Source organism: Aplysia californica, unplaced genomic scaffold (genome assembly GCF_000002075.1).
Source record: "Aplysia californica isolate F4 #8 unplaced genomic scaffold, AplCal3.0 scaffold00835, whole genome shotgun sequence".
NCBI classification, from domain to species: Eukaryota; Metazoa; Mollusca; class Gastropoda; order Aplysiida; family Aplysiidae; genus Aplysia; species Aplysia californica.
In genome coordinates, this window is record NW_004798105.1 from 276,694 (window position 1) to 295,811 (window position 19,118).

General features: G+C 41.6%; 1 protein-coding gene across 1 annotated transcript in view; it reads right to left on the reverse strand.

Moving 5' to 3' along the window:
• The window catches only part of LOC101856538 (trifunctional enzyme subunit alpha, mitochondrial), a 24,456-nt gene extending 5,948 nt beyond the window's left edge, over window positions 1-18,508 (reverse strand). Inside the window, exons 1-18 of the mRNA XM_005109966.3 lie at window positions 18,418-18,508; window positions 17,825-17,863; window positions 16,505-16,572; window positions 14,868-15,001; window positions 13,897-14,035; window positions 12,686-12,805; window positions 11,591-11,693; window positions 10,894-10,963; window positions 9,541-9,596; window positions 8,680-8,798; window positions 7,093-7,149; window positions 5,878-5,987; window positions 5,047-5,119; window positions 4,340-4,437; window positions 3,435-3,570; window positions 2,668-2,754; window positions 1,888-1,975; window positions 86-207 (exon numbers count right to left, since the gene is read on the reverse strand). Of these exons, the coding sequence (XP_005110023.1) occupies window positions 86-207; window positions 1,888-1,975; window positions 2,668-2,754; window positions 3,435-3,570; window positions 4,340-4,437; window positions 5,047-5,119; window positions 5,878-5,987; window positions 7,093-7,149; window positions 8,680-8,798; window positions 9,541-9,596; window positions 10,894-10,963; window positions 11,591-11,693; window positions 12,686-12,805; window positions 13,897-14,035; window positions 14,868-15,001; window positions 16,505-16,572; window positions 17,825-17,863; window positions 18,418-18,478 (1,680 nt within the window). The 5' untranslated portion in view covers window positions 18,479-18,508. The remainder of the gene's footprint in view (window positions 1-85; window positions 208-1,887; window positions 1,976-2,667; window positions 2,755-3,434; window positions 3,571-4,339; window positions 4,438-5,046; window positions 5,120-5,877; window positions 5,988-7,092; window positions 7,150-8,679; window positions 8,799-9,540; window positions 9,597-10,893; window positions 10,964-11,590; window positions 11,694-12,685; window positions 12,806-13,896; window positions 14,036-14,867; window positions 15,002-16,504; window positions 16,573-17,824; window positions 17,864-18,417) is intronic.
• Window positions 18,509-19,118: the final 610 nt, after the last annotated feature.

Here is a 19,118-nt window from a genome sequence, read left to right on the forward strand (position 1 = left end):
GAGAGAGAGAGAGAGAGAGAGAAAAAGGGATAGAGGAAGAAAGAGAGAAAGAGAGAGAGAGAAAAAACCGAGTGGCCTCAGTTACCTGTAAAACTCTCAAGAGCTCCGAGACCATGGGTGCTAGGATGCGGGTGGTGTAGAAGCCTGGCCCGTCCTTGACCGTGATGACGACCTTGCCTTGACGGAGACCCACGTCCACCGCCGACGCTGGGCACAACAACACAAACATTTGTTAAGTTTCAGTAGAGGTTTGTTTGTTTTGCTTTAGTAAGAGTTTTACAGCACTTGCATCACAATAAGGTTATAAGTGCCAAAGATTAGAGGGGTTACAAGAGAGTAACTAACACAAAATAGAAGGAGGGGAGATAAGGACGATAGATGTTTGATAGGAAAGAAGGTACAGCTGATTTAAAACCTGTAAATTCTTTGCCATATCGACAGACCGAAGGGCTAGAACCCAAATGGCCGCTGGAGTGGAAAAGTAAAGTAAAAGTAAAGTATAGGAAAGAAGGTGCAAACCACACCAGAGCACCCGCCAACCACCCACACACATTTGTTGAGAACAACAACACATACATTTGTTTAGTTTTTTTGTTTTAGTAGAGTTTTTACGGCACTTGCAACTGCATAAAAGGTCATATGAGCGCCAAGGTGTGGATGTCAACAGAGAAGTCCTTACAGGGAATCAGACTTACTTTGCTCACCTCTCTAGCTTCAACAGCACAAAGTCTGCTTCGACTATCATGGCACCCTGGAAATAGTGGGTCACAAGAGTGTGACAAACATACAAAAGAAGTAGAGGAAAATGACGATAGTAAGGATTAGGAAAGAAAAAGCAGCAGTTCCCTGTCGTAGTTAAGGCACAGTTACGAGCATAACATTGTTGGATCAGCCCATTTACAATTCTACTGTGAATAAGAACAGGTAAATGTTCCCTCTTTGGGAAGTGCCTATAGACACTTCAGTCAGTAGCACTGCCCTGGGGGGTCAACGGTCATATGGTGCAGGGACGGAGCAAAGGCAGACAGAAACAACAGACAAAAAGAAATGACGTAGTACCTTCCAGTGACACCCTCCAACCACCCATGGTTTACTTTTGAAACTTTATCTACTGCATTATTTCAAGCAACATAACACAATATAAATGGCCATTCTTTTCCTTCAATAATAATTCATTTTCTTCTTACTTCAATCAACTAACCTTTTGTACATTCTACAGAGTTTTTTCCCCCATCAAAGAATGGTTACATCATCCCATCACATAGACCCACTCTGTGTGACTCAGGCTGATTTTTAGTTGTGGTAAAAGTGTTACGACACTTGCAACACAATAAGGTCATATAAGTGCCGAAGATTAGAGGTGTTACAAGAAAGTAACAAACACAAAAAAGAAGGAGAGATCAGGACAGTAGATATTTGATAGGAAAGAAGAAGCAAACCACACCACAGCACCCGCCAACCACTAAGGGCGTTTGTTCATCAGGTCAGCAGACAGACACATTGATGAACACGGGTTCAGTTTCAGACAGTCGTTTAAGAACCAGTGACCTCCACAGCCCTAGCATAGATCAATAAACAGCCTTGAACCTGACTCCACAAACACAAAAGTTAACACCTGGCCTAGAATTGGACCTTTCATGCGCACAGAGGTCAACAAACAGCCTTGACCTGGGGCAGTGATGCATGACTCACCAGTGTTTTTTAAGTTTTAGTAGAGGTTTTACAGCGCTTGCAACTGCATAAGGTCATATGAGCGCCTGGAGATTAGAGGTGTTACAAGAGAGTAACAAACATAAAAAAGAAGAAGGGGAGAAAAGGGCAAAAGATGTTTGATAGGAAAGAAGAAGCAAACCACATCAGAGCACCCGCCAACCACCCACTACTCACCAGTGGTGTCCTTGGAGGTTTTGTCTGTGGTGATGATCTCCAACAGCTGCATCTTGTCTACGGGGGAGAAGTAGTGCATGCCGATCACCTGATTGGGGGAAGGGTGAGGGTGAGGGAGGAGGAGGGAGGGTTGTTGAAGAGGAAAAGTTTTACCGCACATACAACGCATATATTATTTAGTTAGATTTTACAGCACTTGCAACACAATTAGGTCATATAAGTGCTGAAGACCAGAGGTGTTACAAGAGAATAACAAACACAAAAACGAAGGAGGGGAGATAAAGACGATAGATGTTTGACAGGAAAGAAGAAGCAACCACATCAGGATGTTTGTGTGAGGGTAAATCACCCCCATGGACATATCCCTTATGCTTGTTTCAGTCTACAAGACAATTCTCTTTTATTTTAAAAGAAGGTGTTTTCACACCCCCATTGACACAAATTAGGCATTTTGGAAGTGGGTTTCCACGCTGCCTGTCAAGGCCAACTGGGGCTCAGAAGGATACAACATCCCAGCAGACAGACCGAGACACTCGATAAAAATTCTCCCAATTTACGAATCGAACTCGGGTCTCCTTCCTGTAACAGCAAAGCGCCTTACTGCTACACCACAGATGCCTGTAGTCTCAGCGCACAAAAGTTGTATCTACACACTCACAGCTGTAGCCACAACGCGTTCACAGATGTAGCCACAATGCACCCACAAATGTAGCCACACCGCGTTCACAGTTGTAGCCACAAGTTACTAACAAAAGTCAGATGTTATGAGAACTCACTCACCTTCTCTGGCCGTTTGCTGGCTGCAGCGATCTGAGAGATGGGCAGGGCTGACGTGTTGGAGGCAAAGATACAGTCCGGCGAGATTTGCTGCGGGAGGTGGTGCGGAAAAAATTCTCGACATGAAATAATTGACAAACGTTGCACACTACAACAACTGAAATCTGAGCACACTACTGAAAATAAGCACTGAAATAATAACAAATAATACTAATAATAACTGCATTTATATAGTATACCCATGCTTTCCAGCAAGCTCTATGTGCTTTACAACTAATAACTTTTACATGTTTGAAATATCACTGTTTATACTTTGCTGTAAAGACCAAAGGCCTTTATAAAACTGAGAATTTTGTTGGGATCAATGATGGAAAACAAAGTTCTTCAGATTAGTACATGTAAAATATTTTCTTTGGGTCTCTCCAAAGTCCAAACATTCCATAAAGATATGCGTGATTGTTAAGGATGATATTGCATCCGACACAAAATGGTTTTTCATCTCCCTGCAGGAGGTATCTGTGCGTCAGGGAAGCATGTCCGATACATCATTTTGTAAACCAACTTTGTCCCTTCTGGAGAAACCCGAAGGTTTTCGTAGACCCAGTTACTTCATGACACAGGGGAGTTTATTGTTCACATGTTGGCTCCAGGGTACCTCCCACAGACAGATATAGGGGAACGTGTTAACACCCTACACACAGACTGGCGTGGGGGAACGTTTTAACACACAACACACAGACACAGACACAGAGGACACCCTCCAGCCTCACCTCCTCCACCTCCTTAATGACGCGATGTTTCAGGTCAATGTCCTCAAACACTGCCTCGATGACCATGTCGCAGTCCTTGAACCCGTCATAGGTCACCGTGGGGTCAAGGTTAGAGATGATCATGTCCCTCTCGAAACTATAGAGGAAATATTCACACGTTGGACAAAGTTCACATTCCTGACACGTTGACACACACACACATAACATGATAACACATGTCGGCATTAGTTGACACACCCACACACGACCATTTGGGCATATAAATGCCGAAGATTAGAAGTGTTTCAAGACAGCAACAAACACAAAAAAGAAGGAGGAGAGATAAGGGAAAATGTTTAACAGGAAAGAAGGAGCAAACCATGCCAGAGCACCCGCCAACCATCCACGTAGGAGGGGACTGACATACATGGAAAGAGACAGATATATACAGACAGACACCTTGAGGGGGACTGAGGAGAACAGACGTAGAGAAAGAAAAACATACAGAGAGAAGGAGATGGAGAAAAATGGACAGACAGACAGATAGACAAGGAAGAGACTGAGATAAACAGATAGAGAGACAAACTGACAGACAGTTTTACAGGAAGGAAGGGACTGACAAAAACAGATAGAGAGACAGATAGCTCGATAGACAGCCAGACAGCCAGCCAGCCAGCCAGACAGGCAGACCGACAGACAGACAGACAGACAGACAGACAGACAGACAGACAGACAGACAGACAGACACACAGGAGGAAGGAAGACTGACAAAAACAAACAGACAGTCATACAAGAAGGAAGGGACTAACATTAACAGATAGACACAGACAGACAAACAGAGACACAGACAGGAGGAAGAAAGACTGACAAAAACAGACAGACAGACAGACAAAAAGGAAGAGACTCCAACAAACAGACGACTGTACCTAGATATCTTCTTCTTCTTGACGGACAGGTCAAAGCCCTTCTGTACCTGGTCCTGGCCCCGGGCCAGACCCTGCAGCGACATGTCCTTCAGCAGCGTCTGGGGACAGGGCAAGGTCACAGTGTCACAACCTCACAAAGTTCACAATGTCATGACGTCACAAAGTTCACAAGATATGACCTTACAAGGTCACAAGCTCATACTTGTACAGTTCATTACGTCATCACCTAACAAAGTTAACAGGCTATGACCTCATAAAAATCGCAACGTTAGGACTTTGTTTTAGAAAGAGTTTTACGGCACTTGCAACACAATAAGGTCATATAAGTGTCGAAGATTAGGTGTTACAAGAGAGTAACAAACACAAAAAAGAAGGAGGAGAGATAGAGACGATAGATTTTTTTACAGGAAAGAAGGAGCAAACCACACCAGAGCACCTGCCAACCGCCCACAACGTCATGACTTCATAAAGGTCACTGGGTCAGGGGCTGACAAACTCCAGAACTCGCTCCATGAGAATCACCAGCCAGCATCACGTACTGGTACCCCTTCTCACGTCAACGACCAGAAATCTTTTACGCCACCATCTACATCATGTAACAGGCAGGCTGTTTCTACCTTCCCCCCTCCCCCCTACCGCCTACTGACCCCCACTCTCCCCCAACCCCACGTCATCCACTCTCACCCCCCATCCTTTCCCAGTCTCACCTTCATGCCTTTATCCACAGAGACCTGTGCAATCCCCGCCCCCATCAGGCCAGCTCCCAGGATTCCAACAGTGCTGAAAGGGATGAGGAAAAACACAAGACATGAGGGTGACACTTTGCTACTGGTGATCAAAGTAAGGAAAACACATGACTTGAGGGTGACAGTTTTTTGGTATTTTTCGTAAGTGCATTACGGCACTTGCAACACAATAAGGTCATATAAGTGCCGAAGATTAGATGTGTTACAAAGGAGTAAGAAACACATGTATGAAGGAGGGGAAATAAAGATGATAGATGTTTGATAGGAAAGAAGGAGCAAACCACACCAGAGCAACTGCCAACCACCTTCAGGTGACAGTTTGATACTTCAGCATTGCCGATCAAAGAAAACACAAGACATGAGGTACCAGTGTGATACTTAAGAATCGATGAGCAAAGCAAGGAAAACACAAGAATAAACAAAATCAGAATCCTAAATACAGTAAAACCTCAGTATAACACATAGGGCTTAAAACATACGAAAATAAAAATCCATTAATGATAAGTTGTCAAATATTGCAAATAAATGAATATTCCAAATACATGTGAATAAACCTAAGCATTTTCATGTCGTTTACGACAGCCATTTTCTAGCTAATTTTACTCTGTCATTTGGTGACCCCACCTCCTTCAATCCTAAATATCTCCACTTCTATTCAAAATAGGTAGGTGTCTTATTTTCAACAAAAGCAAGACAAATGAACAAGCTTTAACTTTAAGATAATACCAATAACTCCATATGCCCCAAAATTAACGAGCGCTTGATTCCACCATATCACGATAAATTTCTTACGTGGCCTTTTTCTGTGGCTTTCCAAAGCTGTTCTTTTTGCAGGCCGTCTGTCCGTTAAACAGGCCAATCAGGGCTTTGGACTCGGGTGTCATCGCTAGCTTGCCGAAACCCTGGCAGATGAGACACAGGGAAATTTACATGGGATGTAAACAGGACATAAATGGGACAGAAGAAAATGCAGAGGCAAAAGGGTCATTGATGGGACAGGGGGGAAACTTAGAGGTAAATGGGATGTAAATGTGTGTGCGTGAATACGTGTGTGAGTGTGTGTGTGTGTGTATGTGTGTGCGTGTGTGTGCATGTGTGCATGTGCGTGTGTGCGTGTGTGACTAAGTGAATGTGTGTGAGTGAGTGCGTAATTTCTTCATTCATATAAACAAATATGAATTATTTCACAGTTACTGTTCTCTGTACTCCAATATAAATGTCAAGGGCCTAGAGCTGTGTGCGCCAAGGAGTAGGCACTATACAAATTATTTGTTACATTTTTTTAGTAAGTGTTGTAGGGCACTCGCAATACAATAAGGCCATATAAGTGCCGAAGATTAGAGGCATTACAAAAGAGTAACAAACACAAAATAAAAGGAGGGGAGATAAGGACGATAGACGTTATCAAAGATAGTACAAGACAAGATGGGCCACTTCTCTCTTTGAGCCAATTAAAAAAGTGTCCTCAAAATTTGGTGGCGCCCTCTTCACAAAAGCGCACTCTTTGCGAACAGAGTTACCCTACTTGAGTTTTAAAAAATCAAAGTGAAACTAGCAAGTTTTGGGATAAATTTCGGAAGAACGCTTTTAAAAATGGTTACGCTGACAAAAAACCTCTTCCGGAGGAAAAGGAGATGGTTTTCTTCGTTTAATTTGACTTTAGAATTAAGGGCGAGAGGTCATTAAAATAGAAAAAAACCTAAAACTCCGCACTGAACGTACCCGAACTGCTGATGAACAGCAGTCGATCTGCGCACGCAAGGAGGTGCTATTCCTATTCTTCTTCTGGAAAAACGAAAGAGAGCTTCAAAACAGACTGCAGCGCCATCTGAAGCAAAGAGCATACTTCCTGCGGACACTTTTTAGGCTGAGTGGCCCATCTTGTCTTGTACTATCTTTGACGTTATATAGTAAAGAAGGGGTAAACCATACCAGAGCACCCGCTAAACACCCACATACAAATTATGATCTACATTCCTATAACAAAGAGCAGAAACATGCACTCACTTCTCTCTCTGCGACGTAGCCTTCCTTCAGTCCCTTGTCCAGGCCGGTCCTCACAACCTACAACACAAACAGGAAAAAAAATAAAAATTCCATACACCACAGACATCACAGAGACAAACTAATGACAGATAGCTAATGTAAGACATGAGAAATATAAACTTGTGTACCCACATCCATCATGCAGGCGGAATTGCATACAGACGTATCTCAAAGGCCGCCAAAAATGACTTATGTGTCTGTATGCAATAATGCCCGCGACACTAGTAACACTGTCTCATGAAATATTACCGAGGCAAAATTGTCCAGGACTGCCACCCATCATCAAGGAGAAATGTGGTTGTCTTAGACAAGTGCACGTCTTAGACAGAGTCACTGTCATGTCAGAAAGCACAAGGGGGAAGTGGGAGGGTGGTCATTTGTACAGCTGATTGTCTCTGACAATGTCATTGTCATGTCATGGTCGTTTGTACAGCTGATTGTCATGGACAGAGTCACCGTCACGTCAGAAAACACAAGGAGGGAAGTGGGAGGGTGGTCGTTTGTACAGCTGATTGTCACGGACAGCGTCACTTTTTTGTTTGGTTTAGCAGAGGTTTTACAGCGTTCACATCTGCATAAGGTCATATGAGCGCCAGAAGATTCGAGGTGTTACAAGGGAGTAACAAACATTTTTTAAAAAGCAGCAGTTCCCTATTGCATTTCAGGCACAGTTATGAGCATGACATTGATGTATCAGCCCATTTACAATTACAATTCTACTGTGCATTAAGAACATGGTTAATGTCCCCCTTTCGGGAAAGGCCTAAAGACACTTCAGTCAGTAGCACCTCCCCGCGGGGTAAAGGGGGAAAGTGGGAGGGTGGTCATTCGTACAGCTGATTATCATGGACAGATGGTCATTAGAGCCGTTCTTCTCATCCAGTAACCAAAATCACTTCCAAATAGGTGACAAAATAAAGTCTCACTTCCACAAAAGTGACAAAATAAAGTCCCACTTCCACAACGGTGATAAAATGAGGTGCACAGATCAAAAAAAAGGACCTTTTCCTTAGCCCAGAAGTAAGGAATTGTTTATAAAACATTTATGAAAACTGAAATGGTAGAAGCCTTAGGTCATCAAGTGATACCTCAATTTTACTCAAACCATTAGTGAACTACACATTCTATGGACAGCACTCCTTTTCATACTATGCTCCTCGGTTGTAGAATGACGTACCTAGATACATCATAGACTCGAATTCCCTGGAAATGTTTAAAACGCATTTAATATCTTTTGGCAGAGGCATGTTTTTACTGCTCTTACTGTCTCGATCAATGTAATATCAATAAAACTGTAGAGAGAGGGATAGGGAAGAGTGTGTGAGAGAGATTGAGAGAGAGAGAGATTGAGAGAGAGAGAGAGAGAGAGAGAGAGAGAGAGAGAGAGAGAGAGAGAGAGAAAAGATCCCTATTAGAAGTATATTTTTTTGTATAACTGTCAAGCGTAGTGAGAACTTTCCTATTGGAAACGCATTACATAAATGTAACTGAAGATTATTATTATCACGATAAATTCCACCCCAAGGCCACATGCGTCCCAGGACTGACCTCTAAGATCTTGAGTGGCGCTGGGTACAGGCCGCCCGTCATCTTCATCACTTGTCCCTTGGCCTTGTTGAACACAAAGTTTTTGCCAAAGTCGTAGCCCAGCAGCTTGTCCATGATTTCTGGGGCAGGGGGAGGCGTTAGTTAGTTCTAGTAAAGTTTTACAGCGCTCGCAACTACATAAGGTCATAAAAGCGCCACAGGGTGGATGTCAACAGAGAAATCCTTACAGGGAAGTGGGCTTACTCTGCTCACCTCTCTAGCTTCAACAGCACAAAGTCTGCTTCGACTATCAAGGCACCCCGGAAATAGCGGGTCACAAGAGAGTGACAAACATATAAAAGAAGTAGAGGAAAATGACGATAGTGTGGATTAGGATAGAAAAAGCAGCAGTTCCCTGTTGCAGTTCAGGCACATTAATGAGCAAGACATTGATGAATCAGCCTATTCACAATTACAATTCTACTGTGCCTAAAAACATGGTTAATACTGATTAAAGTAGCTGAGGGTTACCTGGTTTCTGAGATAAAATCTGCAAGAAAATGGCTGCCAAAATTTGGTGACTACCAAAGCTGGAGAGTCCTTGGAAACTGTAAATTTACATTTTTCGTGCTTTTATTCAAAGTTTTTCAGTAAAATCATTACAGGAATTTGATTTTACAAAGACATAAAAGACGTTGAATCCAAAAATAAAAATTCGAAAAAAAAAAGCCAAATGGGAAGAAATATGCCGTTTTCTTCGATTTCATTATTTTAACGAGCGTCTGATTTCACCACGATGGGTCACATATATATATCATTAACATTGCACCCGAATAAGGGACACAGGACAAAAAACAAATAAATAAAAGGGGGATCACTCACTGTCAGACATTCCCTTCTTGCGGGGAGTTCTCTTCAAGCGACCGGCAGCAAGATCTCTGTACAGGAGGAGAGAACAGGCCACTGACGTTACGTGAAACACTTAACTCTAGCTAGTGACGTCATGTGTAACATTTAACTCTAGCTAGTGACATCATGTGTAACACTTAACTCTAGCCAGTGACGTCATGTGTAACACTTAACTCTAGCCATTGACGTCATGTGTAACATTTAACTCTAGCTAGTGACGTCATGTGTAACATTTAACTCTAGCTAGTGACGTCATGTGTAACATTTAACTCTAGCCAGTGACGTCATGTGTAACATTTAACTCTAGCCAGTGATGTCGGGTGAAACATTTAACTCTTTAGTTTTAGTTTTAGTAGAGATTTTGCGGCGCTCGCAACTGCATAAGGTCATATGAGCGCTAGACGATTAGAGGTGTTACAAGAGAGTAACAAACATAAAAAAGAAGGAGGGGGAGATAAGAACGATAGATGTTTGATAGGAAAGAAGGAGCAAACCACACCAGAGCACCCGCCAACCACCCACACATTTAACTTAAGCCAGTGACGTCATGTGAAACAATTAACTCTAGCCAGTGACGTCATGTGAAACACTTAACTCCAGCAGGGACAGACAAGATCGTAGGCGGCAACTTTTCAAGACTGAAAAGCAGACTCTACGTACACCTCAGGTCAAGACGGTGGGCACTGGACATGTAACCCTGCCTCCCCACACCCTTCACACACACTTTTCTATATGTAATTAATTCAAACTGTTACAAACAGACCTGCAACAATAACGTTAGAAATGTTAGTAAAAATCTCTTTAACTGACTTATGAGTTTTGTTCTCATTATTATTTACAAATCCCATCTTGAAAGTTCATTATTCTTCTTCAGCATCAGCAAATCCGAGAGGAACAACACTGGAACACAGAGGTGACATATTCTCTGACATAGAAACGTACTTACGAACTCCGATCCCCAAAAGTGTACCAAATAATGTCTTTTACATACTGGCTGGCAGCTACGAAAGAACAACGCCCACAACCTCAACACGTTCCTACAACAAGCCATAAACACAAGCTCCATCCCCTCAGTCAGTCCTACTCGACCAGTGCTTGTGCAGTAGCAGATAGGTGCTTCTCAGTCGCACCCACAAGACCCAAGTTCGATTTCCGAGTGGGGGAGAAACTTTTACCAAGTATCTCGGTCTTTCGGCTGGGATGTTGTATCCCTCTCAGCACGGGTTGGCCCTGACAGTCAGGATCGGGAAGCCTGTCTCCTAAATAACCTAACATTGTGACAATGGAGACGTAAAAACACCAGCATAAAAAAAAAAGAAGTCCTACCTGGCAGTTTGTACAGCGACCTGTTCCAAGAATGCCAGAGAATTCTGCTCCGGGTCGGCCACGCCCGGTCCTGCGGGAAAACACGAAACCATGGATGACCACTCACGAGAAATAATAATAATTCAAAATTGCATTAATTCAGCACATGTCCACAACCAACAGCATACTCTTAGTGTTTTACAACTATTATTACCCTAGCAGACCCTTGAACACTCACAAACATTCTCCGCCTCCCAGGAGGCATACAGTGAAAGCTGCGGATTGTAAGCGCTCAAACACAAACAAACTAACAAGATCTTTCGCTGTCTATAGTCGAGTACCCATCCCCACCTGGGTGAAGAGAGGAAAATTCATGTTAAGAGTCTTTGCCAAAGACACAACGTCGGGCTCCTGACAGCGCTTCACTGTCGCATGCAGGAGACCTGAGTTCAATTCCTAAGAGGGAAGAATTTTTAAAATCAAGAATGTCTGTCTGTCTTTGTGCTAGGATGTTATATCCCTCTCAGCTCAGGTTGGCCCTGACAGGCTGGGTCAGAAGCCCGCCTCCTAAATCATCTAAATTGTGTGGATGGGAGGGTAAAAAAACATCAGCAGTTAAAAAAAACAACAAAAAAAAACCCCAAAAAAACCCAAAGGAACAAACTATACCAGAACACCCACCAACCACCCCCCCCCCCCTCCCCCTTCGTGTACTCACCTAGGGGCTCCACGGTCATGTCCACCAGCCCCATACGTTTGGCCTTGTTGGCCTTGATCATCTTGCCAGTCAGCATCATGTCCAGGGCGTTGGGCACCGACACCTGCTCATGGACAAACCAACAGTCACCAGTTTGTTTGTTAGTTTGTATGTTTCACTGATGATAACGACAATAGTAAATGATGGAAATATAGGCCTAACCCTAGGCAAGGAGACCCACAACTCTGCCAGAGCCTGGAGGACCTGTGGCAGACAGCAGCCTTCACAACAGAGACTGGGTCGTCCATTTAGATGAACGAGAAGAAAAAAAGAATGTATTTTAGTTTTTAGTTTTAGTAATAGTTTTACGGCACTTGCAACACAATAAGGTCATATAGGTGCCGAATATTAGAGGTGCTACAAGAGAGTAACGAATGTCTGACACTTTTATGGTGCGCAACCTTGATTAGGGAACACAGGCTCCGAGCCCTTCACAAATACACCAGTAACATAATATGTTATATTATAAATTGCACACGGTTCTCTGAATAAACATCTATCTAATATCTTGAACCTAACAAATGAAATGACTTGAGCTGACTTTCGAATGAATTTGAAGATTTGATCTCTCTTAACTCACCAGGCGGTGCATCCCAGACCTTGGGTCACGAGTAAAGAGAAGCACCAGGACACAACGACAGTCACTTAGGGCTGGGATAAAGCTAGGCAGGGGCAGGAACAACAGAGGAAAGCAAGGGAAAGAAGTAGGACTTAACAGTGACACCCTCCGACCACCAAGAGACATTTACAGGAGGCTACAACAGACATCATATAGTGACATTGTTCACAAAGCTTTGACCTGGAGCCAAGGGTAGATATTAGAGTTGAGTTCCGTCCACAAAGTTTTTTATTAGCGAATAAATGAACACTTGTTTCTTTTGTCTGTAAATAAATGAACCATTAATGATGGCCCACCCTCCCCCAGTCATGCAAGTAATAAATCGGTACGGAGAGTTAGCTACACCATTAAAATCTAAAAATGACTCCCCCCCACCCCATCACCATCACTACTAATGAGCAATGACCCCCCCTCCCCCACCACTACTAATGACCCACCAAACGAGGCAGCCTCTGCGTCCCACCAGCACCTGGCAGCAGACCCAACAACACCTCAGGCAGACCAAGGCTCGTCTTTTTGTTGTTCATGGCGATGCGGTAGTGGCAGGCCAGCGTGGTCTGAGGACAAACAACACAGTTCAAATCTTCCCCATTGAAAATGTCACTCATACCTACCCCATAGAAAATGTCACTCAAACCTTCCCCATAGAAAATGAGCACAAACAACACAGTTCAAATCTTCCCCATAGAAAATGACACTCAAATCTTCCCCATAGAAAATGACACTCAAATCTTCCCCATAGAAAATGACACTCAAATCTTCCCCATAGAAAATGAGCACAAACAACACAGCTCAAATCTTCCCCACACAAAATGTCTCGAGAAATGCGAAATCCCGCAGGTTTGACACCCCAAGAAACACCGCCAGAAGCCAATGGTAAACACGTAGGAAAATTTTTTTTTTTTCTAAACCAAACAAAACGGTGGAGTTCAAGTTCAAAACAAAAAGACAACAGATCTACACACTGTTGTAAACTGTTAGACCATCTAAAAAAGATTTTTTTTCAAAGAAACTATTGAAATATTATCACCACACTCCCAATAAAAAAATGATAATGAAATTAAGATTTTCTAAAAGTTGTAACACACAGATATTCCCAACTAAAAGAGTGAAAGCAAACAGAATCAGAATCATGACACTTCATGGAGCGACAATTGGGTGACAGATTATGATTAAATAATATGTTACACATTGCGGATTGAAATTTGTCAGAGTCTTTGAGCCTGCCTTTCTGCTGACTAAATGATTTATTTCTCCGGTTTTGGCTCTATGGAAATATATACATATGTCAAATTTATGGGTTGACTTTGTATAATTTATTTGTAAGAAATGACAAGAGACTTGTTAAACTTGAAAAAAAAAAAAATCTGTTGAGCATCCACAAATTTGGCCCTAATGTCCATTTTCTGGTAATATCTTCATTTCTTGACTGCGAGGAGTGACTCATTCTGTCAGCACATCTCACGTACAATACATGGACCTCATGGACCTGGTCGGAAAGGCTCACAGAAAACATTGCCATCTCATTCACAAAAACTGAATACAAAAACTGAATTAAAAAATCTATGGACAAAGAAACAGAGTTGAGAGGTCGTAACAAGCCGTTCCTCTCTTCCTTCCTTCCTCCCTTCCCACCAACAACCCTCACCTCGAGTCCTCCGCCGAGAGCAGTGCCCATGATGGCCGCCACAAACGGCTTTTTGCTGTCCTCCATTGCCTGGAAGGCTTCCTGGCCCGCCTGTGCCAGCTTCACAGACTCTTCCTCCGTTTTGCATGCGTCGATCATACTGGGGAAACGGAACAAGAGGAAACTGAACTTCATGAGAGAAACTCACTGATCCATCATAACATCTTTGGTGACTCCCACACCAAAGGAGGGAAATCCACTATGTCTTAAGCCAGAACTTGCAACAGAAACTATAGTTATACACTGGCAATTACGAAAGAAAGAGTACCCCCCTCTCCCTTTCTTTCTCTAAAAAAATCCCAACTAAGAATAGCTCACTCTCTTCGTAAGTCATCAAATGCAAAATTCAAAATTTACGCTATCACACCTGTGAAATTCTATGACACACCCTCATACCCTTTTAGATTCCCAATACTAAACACCACAAGTATGACGACTCTTGCTGGAAACCAACGACTAAAGTTGTCCAAAGAAATAGCTAAACAGAAATTCAGTGAAACGTTAACAACATTACAACATTTACTCCAACTAAACTTCCTCCCATGATATGTATCCAGCAGTCACTATCCACTGTTTCTCATTTCTGCCATCCATGGACAAACAGAGCACAGTTTCAAGCAATGGAGTAGACACACAACTCAGTCTAAAAAACAAAACTAGCAGGAAGAAAAACTAGTTTGATTCTTCTCCCAACAACAAGTGTGATCAGTAGCCACAGTGATTGTCTTTTTGTGTATGTGTTCTTCTGTCAGACTACGGGTGTACATGTATTTGAAAGGATTGTTGTAGGTTGGATGCACCAGTATGCATGAAACGTTAATTAAAATTTTATTTTACTGTGAAGCGCCTGGAGCCACCAGTGAGTAGGTGCAACAGAAGCAATCTTTGTCATTATTTTCATTATAATTACCATTATGATTGAATCTGCTTACCCAATGTCTGCCCCAGCGATGAAACAACCTGGCTTTTTGGAGATGAGCACAGCAGCCTTAATCTTTTCATCTCTGTTGATTTGCTGGATGCAGTCATAGAACTCTGACTGCATGGCCTGGCTCAAAGTGTTCACCTTCACGAAGACAGAGAAAAAAAGGGTATGAAATCGTCAGAATTGTTTGTTTTTGTTTTAGTAAAAGTTTGACAGCACACAATTAGGTTACATAAAAGTGCTGAAGATTAGAGGTGTTACTAAAGAGAAACAAACATAAAAAAGGAGAAGAGATTTAATAAGAATGATAGACTTTGATAGAAAAGAAGGAGCAAAACATACTAGTGCACCCTCCAACCATCCACTATGAAATGTTTGTGACGTACCCATGATCCGTCGCACACAGATACATGAAAGAAAGAGGTACAGTACATAGTACTTGCATACCATGCCAAAGGTATCAGGTTTGAAGTCTGACTCTGGCAACGTGTTGGAACTTCTTTCATCAAATGTTTCCCCACACCATGTATGAGAGAGCAAGAGAGTATTCCATTGTCTCGCACCGACTCTTTCACCCTGAGCCAACAAAACCCTGATGTTCTGTGCGTACTTTTTGTTATAAATTCCATCTGTTTGGAACTCTCTCCCACAACATTTGAGGGGTACAAAGTCGAACGCAAAATTTACAATTCATAAAAAAATAAACTTTAAAAGAAAATGCCATCTTGACAGTGAAACTTTCTTACTCCTAGCACTCTGATGTTCATAAAGTGATGTGTATATTGTCATCAATTGTGCTCTGATGGTAGAAATGTCTGCTTCACTGACATGTGTCTTTTGCGTTGAGATAAAGGTATTGTAAAGCGCCTAGAGCTGTATTGTACCGGAGTGGGCGCTACAGAAATTGCCTGCATTATTATTAGTTGTAAACTGACAAAGTAAGCCTGATGAACAACCTCTACACCTTCTCTTGAAAACTTGACACAACTACCTATCAGGCGAGCGACGCAATGTTCTTGTCAGAAACAGTTATAAATTATTGTATCACAGTCAGAGAACAGTCAGTGGACGAGCCAACGGACGAGGCAGCCGTCAGATACCCTGAGACTCGGCGAAAGACAGCGAAAGACAGAAGAGACTGGTATACTGTATTTATGGAAAACTCAAGACGTAAGAGATTTAGTTTTAGTACAAGTTTTACAGCACTTGCAACACAAGTAAGTCATAGACGAGCCAAAGATTAGGTGTTACACTTAGAGCTGGAGTAACATAAAAGAAAAGAAGGAGTGGAGATAAGGATGATTGATAATTATGTTTGATAAGACTCGCTGAAGAGATGTACCGGTCTAGTGTACATATATAATATATGTACCGTCAGTCTTAGGTAAAAAAGAGCACACAGCCACAAACATACAAACTTCATAAAATTAGAGGCAAGGGCAGAGTAAGAGAGAGAGAGAGAGGTGGGGGGGGAGAGAGGGAGAGGGAGAGAGAGAGAGAGAGGGAGAGAGAGAGGGAGAGAGAGAGAGAGACAATAATTTGTGTACTCTTTGGGACATTATTTTTCACCACCAACTTAGTCATTTTACACGTTCTTACACATCCACACACTGCCAGAGACAACAACAATACAGTAGGGAATACCTTTGAATCCGGACTGTCAAAACGTACAACTCCGACATCGTCAGCGACTTCAAGGTTGACATATTTTCCTACAAAATACAAACAAAGACCACATTGAGGACATCTGTCTGGACATACAAATTGTTGGTGTCCAACACTATCCATTCTTCCAGCAAATTAGGGCAAACTTTTTTTGTCTTTTATACATCATAACATCACAACATCATCATTACAATTGTTGATACTATCTCAGTAAACCCGAGCACTGTACAAAAACATTTTAGCAATTGTGGTGGACATTTTTCCCCCAAATAAACTGAGTGACCTCACACAAAGTCGGACACTGCCAAAAACTTGAGACAAAATTGAAACTAAAATTTTCAGTATCAAATTATCAATATAAATTTCCAAAATATAAATAACAAGAACAGATCTGAAATTCTCAATCATGATCTGTTCCGAAAGTGAGGTGTACATGTGTATATATTATATTATTATATCAGTTCTGTCAAAGTGTCAAAGACCTTGGCTTATTTCCACACCTAATCATTTTCACTAAGAAATATTCGTCATATTTAAAATACAACATAATAAGAACTGAAAAATGAAAAAATTAAGAAAGAGTTCCCAAATGAAACAGATGCAGTAATTTCTTACAAGAAAAATGTCCGTACTTGCATGTATTTACAAAGAAAGCGGCTGTGTTTGAAATCCATAATAAAACCCTCAACTCCATGATTGGACTTTGACCTTCATAACACACAACTGTAACAGAGTACAGCAGGACAAGACTATCATCTATGTTCCTTATGTTTGTAGTTTGAATGGAATAATCAAACGTCTTTTTGCTTTTAGTTTATCAGCAAGATAAAAAAACAGCACTAAATGAGTACTTCTGATACAAATAAATAGGCCTATTATGAAATAGTAAGTAGGCACTCATAACTCTAAGATTGCAGGCAGGTTTAACATCTGTCAAGCACCAAAGTCTCTTCAATGGAATCACATCTGAGATATACTGTCAATCCTTTCCTGTCACAAAAACTTTACTCTTGATGCCTTGTACAGTTATCCCACATGCGCATAGCAAGATTCAACTGCTGATTTTGTCAATACCAGTTTTATAGGATAAAAAATAAGTAGTTTCACCATGAATCATGAAGTAGCGCTGAACCAAAGCTATCAAAGTTAAATGCATATATATGAGGCACTGACATCTCGTGTACATACAAGTGACATAATAAACCATACACAAAAGACACCAAATTCAATTTGCTACAAAGGAATTAATTAGTTCACAGAGAGTAGAGCAACGTTGAGGTTACACTGTAGCCTACTTACCGCTCATCACATGAGAAGACGAAAATAATCTGCAGTTTTCTGTGAACATGGAAGAAAGCTGGAGTTAAATCGTCTGCTAACTTAATGAAAATAACCAATATCCGTAATAATAGGCACTAAGGAGTGCAACATCAGAAAAAAAGTACCTGGCCAAACACACTGATAGAAGCTGATCAAGTACAAAAATAAAGCAACAGCTGAACTTTCGCTGATTCACTGATTTTGGTGTTGCAAGTATCAGGCAGGAACCAAATATTTACAGAGGGGTCAGGGGGTTTATAGATCTAGAATTATTCGCAATATGATACTTCACAATGTATTCATAGTACTAGTTTTAGAGCATTATATTCATGATCATGTAACTCATAATCTTTTCAAAGGTAAATGACCTTTACAGTGTGACAAAGTCTCGTGAAGTTAGCCTTGACAATGCAAATCCTCTGTGGTCAATTCTTTCGATCAGTCAACCATCAACTTTCCTATTTATTTCTATGAAGCCGTTCGGGGCAGCTTCCGCAACAAAAAGAAAAGAATAAAACGCAATTTAAAGCATCTAATTTTGAGAAAAGCAAAGACCAAATTGATGTACTTACTGGACAATCCAAAGGTGGATCGAAGTCCATTTGCCATTCCGATCAGCCTCATACTCGCCATGTTGCTGCTAGTGCTGTGTGCCGGATGAACTTTGATCTCAACAACAACAGGGAAGGAAGGTAAGCAAGGGAAAACTACTCGCGGAAAAATCATCAGAGTGACCTCCCCTGATCCCAGCTGTGGGTGGGTGGTTAGGCCAAGAAGAAGAGAAGGCTTGGGGTGGGTGGACCAAGACCTAAGGCCAGTTATTCATATATTATAATCTTACACATTTTGGGAGACTTTTTGTCCCCCCCCCTCCCCTTCTTTCACTTTTGTTACATTTGTCTCTTAACCCCCCAAATCCAGTAACATTATATTGTCCGCTTATAATAATAGGCCTTAAAAAATGACCTTTATATCGCACAAACCGTGTAACAATCATTGTTCTATGCGCATTACATAATATTCATGAAAAATATACTTACACATACAAGCACTTAATAATATATGCAATTCTACAATCACTAAAGAATAACAGAGTAAATCATTCAAGCAAAATATTGCACACACTCTTTTTTAGCCTACTAAGGAAAAAAAATAGACTCAAGTCAATGTCAAAAGTGCCTTAAACAAATAAAACAATTTAGATTTTTTTACAGTGGAATTCTGATAAAGTTTTTAAAAAGTGTAGCATTACACTGGTTCAAGACCCCCCCCC